The sequence below is a fragment of the Halichoeres trimaculatus genome, unplaced genomic scaffold, assembly GCF_033239565.1.
Source record: "Halichoeres trimaculatus isolate MK-OKI-2021-1 unplaced genomic scaffold, fHalTri1.1 fHalTri1_scaffold_62, whole genome shotgun sequence".
Lineage (NCBI taxonomy): Eukaryota > Metazoa > Chordata > Actinopteri > Labriformes > Labridae > Halichoeres > Halichoeres trimaculatus.
The window spans coordinates 207,646-215,944 of record NW_027437241.1 but is presented as its reverse complement, the minus strand read 5'-3'; the positions used below and the strand labels follow the sequence as shown (position 1 = coordinate 215,944).

Here is an 8,299-nt window from a genome sequence, read left to right as displayed (position 1 = left end):
TGGAGGAGATAGGACGGAGGAAGCACCAAGTTAACGCATTGAGACGCACCCTCTATGGGCCCCCTACACACTCCCCCTCCATGACGGAGTGCACGCCGTCACAGAGTCACACTCGCAGCTGAATGGATGTCTTTAGCTTTATGCCCTTCTACAGTTTGTGAGATATCACTGTTCAAGCAACATGATGATTAAAGCGTTCTCACAAGAGATAAGCACATGATGTGGCAACTCAGAGTGCGCTGCAGTCACAGATTCCACCTTTTTTTTTTTTTTTTTTTTTGTAAAAATGTCTACAACGTCTTCATACCTCAATCTTCAGACATGATTTACCGCCTTCCTCCTTCATTTGGAATCCTTTCTTAACTCTTCTGAGAGACAGTTTTTGCTCAGAGAGCTTCAGTCTGACAGGAGTGTAGGAAATCTTCCCATCTGCTACAAGGTGAATTGTCTGCCCTCCAGGACATGATTGTTCTCTCTGTACCCCGTTTTTAACTCGCTCATTTTTAACAGTACAGGCTTAAAATGCATATATGTGTATCAAAGCCTTGTGCTATTCACTGCATTGCCATAAAGGTTTTTGCTCTATAACTGCAGTTTAAAATCTTGCAAAATCTGCCTCTCATACGGTCAGGACCTCACCTAGCTGCAAAAACAAGTATAATTTACACACACACACACACACACACACACACACACACACACACACTCACACACACACACTCACACGCACACACACACACACACACACACACACACACACACACACACACAAAAGAATGATCAAATTTCACTGCACAAGTGCAGCTGAGACTTGGAGTAGGGATGGGGCTTAGCAGCCAATCAGAAGCACTCTCTCTCTATCACAGCACATTTTAGGCGTACATGAAATTGATAAGTGGCCATTAATCCAAGTGTATCTGTCTGCGGCTTGCAAGACAGAGGCCTGTCGTGTAGTGGGCGCGTCGTGTAGTGGGCGTGTTGTGTAGCGATGTAAAGACTACACGACACGCCCACTAGATAAGACGGAAATCACGGAAAACCACGCGAGACACTGTTAAAGGTTAAAAAAAGGAAGAAGACAAAAAATAAGAATGAGCCAAGGTTTATCAAGATTATCATTATTATTATGTAAAGAATTGAAAAGACATATTCCTGTGTGTGCTGCAACATTTAATAACTTTAATCTTCTTTTTGGACAGTGAATTGAAAATGATAGAAAAAACCCTGGTGGTATAATGTAGTGGGAGTGTCACGTAGTGATGTCAATACATGACACGCCCACTATACTGTTCTTAAAGAGATATGAGCCCAGGTAGCATTTAAACTTTGAATGTTCTGCTCTGCTTTTACACTCAATACCGTTTTGCTTGTTGCCTTATAATGAATTGATTTTAAAGCGTTGAAATGTTAATATTCTTTGACTCTGCCACAAAATAATGATAATAATTAAAGAAACAACTCGGGACAAGAATTAATTAGCTAAAATACAAACATATATGTATATATATATTTATGTATGATAAATGTATACATATATATATTTGAGATTATGAGTTCATTATTGTGTGGAACCGTGGGAGGAAGCTGGAAGAGAGCGCATGCGTCCAGGCAATTTCTGGACGCAGGGATGCGGCTCTCAATGTTTTCAGTGAAGCTTGTAATATTTGTTCCCATTTATTAGTGCGATGGCTCTGTGAAATGTAAAACTTGCATGTTGCTATGCAAATAATAAAAATGCAACATGTTTCAAAGCTTCCCAATCTATATTTTATATCATAAATGGCTGAGAAAAGCCTCAGAAGAGAGGGCTCTTTCCATTTTCAGCTGGAAACTTTTTAATTTGAGTGCTGCCTCCCCTGACAGGTGCTGCACCAGGGGTTTTTTTTCATCATTTTTCAATTCACTGTCCAAAAAGAAGATTAAATTTATTAAATGTTGCAGCACACACAGAAATATGTCTATTCAATTCTTGACATAATAATAGTGATAATCTTTCCATGGCTCATTCTTATTTTTTGTCTTCTTCCTTTTTATAAACTTTCAACAGTGTCTCGCGTGTTTTTCTGTGATTTCCGTCTTATCTAGTGGGCGTGTCGTGTAGTCATTACGTCACTACACGAACGCCCAGTACACAACATTTCTCCATTATTCCAGTGCTGCATTTGTTGGAATTTTCAAGTTCCGAGTGGGAACACCCAACTGAATGCCCCCCACCAAGGTCAGAATTTCCAACTTGGAAGCTGGAGCACTCACACTATCCCTGAGTTCTAAGTTGGATATTCTGAGGTTCCAGGGTAAATAGTAACTAAGCTCCTGTTAGATTCTCTTAATTTTAGAATTTCTGACTAATGTTTGTTGCAATAAGTCAGCCATGTATATAGTATTATTTAATGTTGATATACAGAAATACTACTGTTATGGCAAGAAACTGGAATGCTAAACTCGGCGGTGACGCCATTCCCACTCCAGACTTTCCAGTTCTGAATACAAATGCAGCATAAGTAGAGTACGTGGAGCAGAGACTGGGGGGTGGGGCTGAGCTGCCAATTTGAAGCACTCACTCCCATTTCACAGCCCATGTGACGCATGCATGAGAACTGGGAGTTGATGCTGGCTAATTAAATATTCAAGAGGAAGACACGTAGTTGGAGCTAGTAAGCGCTTAAAGAGTTTTGTACAGAAATATGTGGCTCCACTCTTGCTCTTGTGAGACGTGATTCAGGACCAGTGTTTGTGTTTTTGACTGTTTTGCTGTTAAATGCTGGTTGTGGTAGGAGTAGGTTGTGAAGCTTGGTCAGCCACAACAGCCTTGAATAAACTCTGGACCTAACTTCACATTTATTTAAATCAGTGGTTTTCAAACTGTGAGGCCCGCCTCCCCTGGGGGCTGCTAAAGGGTCCAGGGGAGGCCCAAGAAGAGAAACTACATGTCTGAATTAGCACTGAGCACAAAAATTATGGAAACAAATGCACTGTAGTTTCATCATTATTTTCCCTGATGCTGTCTGCATGCTCGTCTCTGTGTGTGCGTACACACATGTTTGTTTATCCTTTGTGTGCATCGGGGTGGAACATTGCCATGCGCTTTGTAGAGAGCGGAGGAGAGTTGTGAACGCGCAACCATGCAGGCAGCTACAGGACAACTGCTCTGCTCTGCAACCAAACAGGACACTCACGTATCCCTCAGGGGCATGTGTCCACAAACACACACTAATGTGAACATATGAACTCAGCTAAACGATGTATGGCGAAATGTACTTCTTAAGAGACCTCTGGAAATGTTGCCGTTGAGCCTTTTAGCAGGTCTCATATATCAATTTTGGGGTCTCAGACCCCTACGTATTTTGCACAATGGTAACGACGGATATTTAAAGTTGGGTTTTTCTTTCACCAGATTCTCCAAGGCCACAGTGTGTACCTTGTTTACTGTGAATTTGTAATCTTTTGGCGTTTGAAAAGCTGTACTAAACAGTCTTCTTAAACAAGAGTTTTGCAGATGCTAAAAGCAGCTCTGTGTATGATTGATCTGTAATTGAATGATTTTTTAATTCCTGAATTTTGATTGATCTTTTATTCTCTTTTGCAGTAGTGGACATGCTTTCTTTCTTGGCTCAAGAGCTTTCATCTAATTTTATTTTAATGTTTGATGTTCATGAAGTCATCATGATAAATGAACATATAGGCATTGAACGAAATTCATCTAATTCCTACCCATTTCAGCTAAAATTTGGGGGACTGGTTTAGAACAGAATTTATAAAATAAACATTCATATGTTTTGTGGTTCCAACCAGAGTGGAGTGTTTATTTATTATAAGTAGTTTTTGTTTTATTTAAATAGGGGAGGCCCCTACGACCTCATGTTCTCTGAAGAGAGGTTCACTGTCTTACACTTTGAAAACCCCTGATTTACATGATAGATAGATAGATAGATAGATAGATAGATAGATAGATAGATAGATAGATAGATAGATAGATAGATAGATAGATAGATAGATAGATAGATAGATAGATAGAATACTTTATTCATCCCCAAAGGGAAATTCATGTTGTTTGGGCTCATCTTCCAAAGATTAAAGAATTAAAAACTCTGATGGCTGCAGGGAGGAACGATCTTGATGTATTTTTCTTTAGATATTTCAGACCAGTAAAATCCTTAAACTGTATATTTATAACTGATGTGGTAGCCCTACAGCACTATTGAGATTCTGAAAGGTTGTTTTTGTTAGGACAGTTTCTGCTGCTGTCACAGCTAGCAGGTGGTAGTGGAGGCTGCTATTTCACTGATTCTTCTTTTTTCATGAGGAAAGGCAAATTTCAATCTACCCTTAAAAGGAGAAGAGCTCTAAAGACAAAGAGGATTGAACAGGTCTGAAAGGATCCACTAAAAGCAAGAATGTGGATTATCAAGCCAGAGCAGAGATCTACTGGTGTTTCAGTTCCAAAGGTCCCCCTTTGAACTTGTAGGGAGATCTTATCTAGGTGACAGACTGGTGACACTTTAAGCCACATCCAGAGTTTACCAGGACACAGGTCTGTAACAAGACCCTCTGCACCTGTCCTCTCTCCATGTGTCCATGCTGCTGTCTGAGGTGTTAGGGCTCAGTCTGTGCCGTCAAAGTGTTTTTATCGTTTTGTCACTGAGATGAGCTCAGAGCTTCATTTGACTCAAATGATGAACTTTTTGCCTTCATTTCAAGCAGAAACACAAAGAGAATTTTTCAACACTTTGAATCTACAGCATGCTTTTAGAGTCACTTGTTTTTTGTCTCTTTCAGAACAAACAAAGATAAGCTCTTTAACACTCAGTATCTCACCATGAGGTTTAATGGATGGATAAATCAAAAGAGTGGCATGGTGCTGGTCAGCACCTGTAAGATGGATTTCTACAGATTTCCCTTTGACACTCAGATCTGCAACTTAACATTCAAGTCAATCCAACATGAGCGTGAGTATAACTCTGAATGTTTGTGTTTTTAACATTAAATCTCTGATTCTTGGGATCAGGGACCAAACATGCTCCACATTTGACTTTTTGATTCTCATGTCTATTATTTATTACAACGAGCTGTTTGTTTGAGCCTAATTACGACTGTGTGGGACCTTTAGACATGTAGAAAACACATTTCTTTCATCCATTTTACAGTTAGAGATATTTCCATCTTTTCATCTTCATTATCATTTGACTTAAAGTCACTTATTGTTTGTTATTTCTTTAAGGGTAGAGTAGGATTAAGTTTTATTTTCTGGCTGTTTTTGATTCAGAGACATTAGAACACTTTTTAACCCTATCAGCATCCAGCTGGCCTCCATCACACTAAAGATGACAGGGACTATATTTTAGCTGTGAGCTGAGCGCTGCAGATATTTATCTTTTTGTTAGCTGGTGTCATGATCCTGGCTGTTGTGGAAGCTGCTCTCTCTCTCCTTTCCCCTCCCCTCTCTGTGGAGCTGCTTAGAGGTTTCCTGCGGCTGCACTCTGCACACCTGTCTCGAGTTGGGTGATTAGGAGCGCCGGCACTTAAGCTCTGCTGGAGGAATGGGCCGGCCAGTTTATTCCTGCTCTCACCGTGGTAACCAGATCGATATAGTATCTCTTGTGTTTTTGTGCATGTGTGTTTTTTGGATCTCTTGGGGACTAACCCTTGTATGTCTCTCTTTCCAGTGCCTCTAAGGATCACCCCTACAGCTGCTCACCGACAGCCACACTCTCCATCTCACCATCTAAACCTAATCTCTCAATAAAAACCCTCAAACCTGTTTTTGCCTCAGTCCCCCTTCGGGTCCCAGAAAACCCTGCTGGTTTACAAACCATCACAGCTGGCTTATAACTGAAACTAAAATCTCAGATTTGATTTGATCCTAAAAATGTAATGATGACGTTGACATATCAAAGCTGTGACAGATGGCTGAACATTGATCAGAGCAGTTGACTCTCTGTTGAATTAGCCATGAACAAGAAGTGTTAAGAGAGCCTTCATGGTTAGAGATAAGTGTGGCAGTTTGATAACTCAAAGGTTTCTAAAAGATCCAAAGAATCTGATGGAGTTTACAGAGAGTGAGGACATCACTTTGATAGTATTGATAGAGAATAATCTCTAAAGTTCTCTCTACGTTCTGTTCAATCTGTGACTGACCCTCTTCTTTCAACTGCTCAACTTTCTCATTCACTGACAGACAATTTCAACACTTTTTACAGGGACTAAGTAGCTCTGAGCTACCCTGGGTCACATGCTACTTGGCTCCGATTGGTTAAAGGTCTGTCCAGTTGCTTCCATCACTTCCTCCTGCAGCCATTTCTGATCCCCTCTGGGAAAAAAAGGACAAAAATGAACACATCAGGAACAGTTCACCAAGGTCAAAGGGTCTGGAGTCCCTGGGCTAGTACAGGACTTCATGACACCAAGACCAGATACCTTGTCTTTGTTAGAACTGGAAGAAAATACTCACACTTGTCTCTCTTTCTCTATCATCAGTGGGACAAATACAGCTTCGTTCAGGTATCCCCAATGGATACATGTTAAAGGATACTCGTGCTTACATGAAGACTGAGTCGGAGTGGCTTCTCATGAACGTAACCGTGGAAACTACAATGGTCTTTAAATTTAACATTCCCTCAAGCATGCTGGTTTACACAGTGAGTACCAGCAGCAGGAGTCTGTACGCGCAAGCGCACACACACACACACACACACAAACACACACACACACTAACACACACTAACACATTTTCATAGAGCCCATTGGTCCATCTCTTCCAAACAGGCCAGACTCTATTCACATGTTGATTCTATTGATTGAACAACATGGACTGCTGCAGAGCATTAGCTTGTTTGGATCAACACACACCTGTTCAGCTCCCCTCATCCTGAACAGCTCCAGTTTTTCTTCTTTCCACTAGTTTGGTTCCAAACACTGATGTTGCTTTGAAATGGCCAAACTGTCCCCACTGCTTACTGATTTGAGTGTAGTTCAGTCTATAAAGAGAGAAACAGTGAGCATTAAACAAAGACTTTGACTCTATGATAACCTGTATGATGCTAACCTGCTGATTTGACAGCTCATTGATATGCAGTGGGCACAAAGACTGTTGAGCTTTCTTAACTGAAGTGTTGGAACAAAAAGACCAACCTGATCTTAACCATGATTTCACAGATGACTATAAAGAGGCGTTCAGTCCTCTATGTGGCCAACTTCATAGTCCCCGTCCTGTTCTTCCTGTGTCTGGACTTGGCCTCCTTCCTGATCTCAGAAAGTGGAGGTGAGAAGCTGAGCTTCAAGGTGACTGTGCTGCTGGCTGTCACAGTGATGCAGCTGATTCTGAATGATATTCTGCCTTCTTCTTCAGACAGGATCCCACTCATAGGTAAAGGAGCTCAGAGTCCTGCACTAACTGATGGATCTTAAGCAGCACCTACTAACTCACTGTGAGCTCACTGATTGCTTTGCTCTTTCTGTCACTGCTTTCTTCTTTCAGCCGTCTACTGTATCGGGGTTTTTACTCTGATGATGCTGAGCCTCTTGGAGACCATTTTGATGATGTACCTGATGGAAAAGGACCATGTGTCCCAGGACCAAGAGGCAGATAAAGACCAAAGCCTGGGTGAGGACTACAGGGACCAAGCAGGAAAAGTCCATGAGTGCTTCAGAGCTGAGATTCAGCTAACATCAATATTAACAGAAAGCTTTCTGACTGAAAGGAGGAAACAGACAGCTGCTTCATTTGTGGAGCAGCAGAGTCTTTCTCCAGATCTTCCTCATGTAGAATCTATCATTTCAATTTGTTGTCTCTTTGTTCAGGCTCTAAGCTTTCCCATGTTTCTTTACAGACATGAACAAATCCATTCCTTGTGTGCGTGTCTTTGACCAGTCCCCTGCTGGGATGCCTCCTGAGCTGCTGCCAGAGGTGAAAGAGGTCAGCATAAAATTGTATTTCTGTCAAACTGCTGTGATCCTTCTCTGCTCCATATTCTCTTCATCCCATAGATCCAGAGCCCCTAGAACAAACCCTGACTCAGCTTTAGGTGACAGAAAGAGAGCAGACGCAGAGGGCTTTGAATGCGGCTCTTGGTTTGTTGTTGCTAACAGAGGGAAGTTTGTACATTTTGCTCATGGAGCTCATTTCCAATCAGGGTTGAATCATTTGGGGTGTAACTGTCTGAGTCATCTGAAAGCCTCAGAAAGGCTGATTTGACACTTTCTTCCTTTATTCAACACCTCCCCCCATCAGCAGCTTCTCAGACAGAATATTAGGTCCACTGTTGACTTTCAGTTCAATGACTCCTCTTTTCCATCTTCTTCT

The 8,299-nt window shown here is 41.4% G+C and overlaps 1 protein-coding gene across 1 annotated transcript; it reads left to right on the top strand.

Annotated features, from left to right (window-relative positions):
* Positions 1-4,117: 4,117 nt before the first annotated feature.
* Positions 4,118-7,804, top strand: LOC141786695 (5-hydroxytryptamine receptor 3E-like). Its single transcript, XM_074665241.1, has 6 exons — positions 4,118-4,946; positions 6,475-6,635; positions 7,153-7,258; positions 7,346-7,363; positions 7,475-7,658; positions 7,798-7,804. Exons 1-6 carry the CDS (start codon positions 4,817-4,819, stop codon positions 7,802-7,804), a joined length of 606 nt encoding a protein of 201 aa, XP_074521342.1. The 5' UTR covers positions 4,118-4,816.
* Positions 7,805-8,299: the final 495 nt, after the last annotated feature.

Excerpts from the sequence above, each read along its gene's own strand:
- LOC141786695 (XM_074665241.1), top strand. The coding sequence starts at position 4,817 with ATGAGGTTTAATGGATGGATAAATCAAAAGAGTGGCATGGTGCTGGTC. Across the intron at positions 4,947-6,474 it reads CAAGTCAATCCAACATGAGC|TGGGACAAATACAGCTTCGT; the intron begins GTGAGTATAACT and ends CTCTATCATCAG. Across the intron at positions 6,636-7,152 it reads CAAGCATGCTGGTTTACACA|ATGACTATAAAGAGGCGTTC; the intron begins GTGAGTACCAGC and ends ATGATTTCACAG.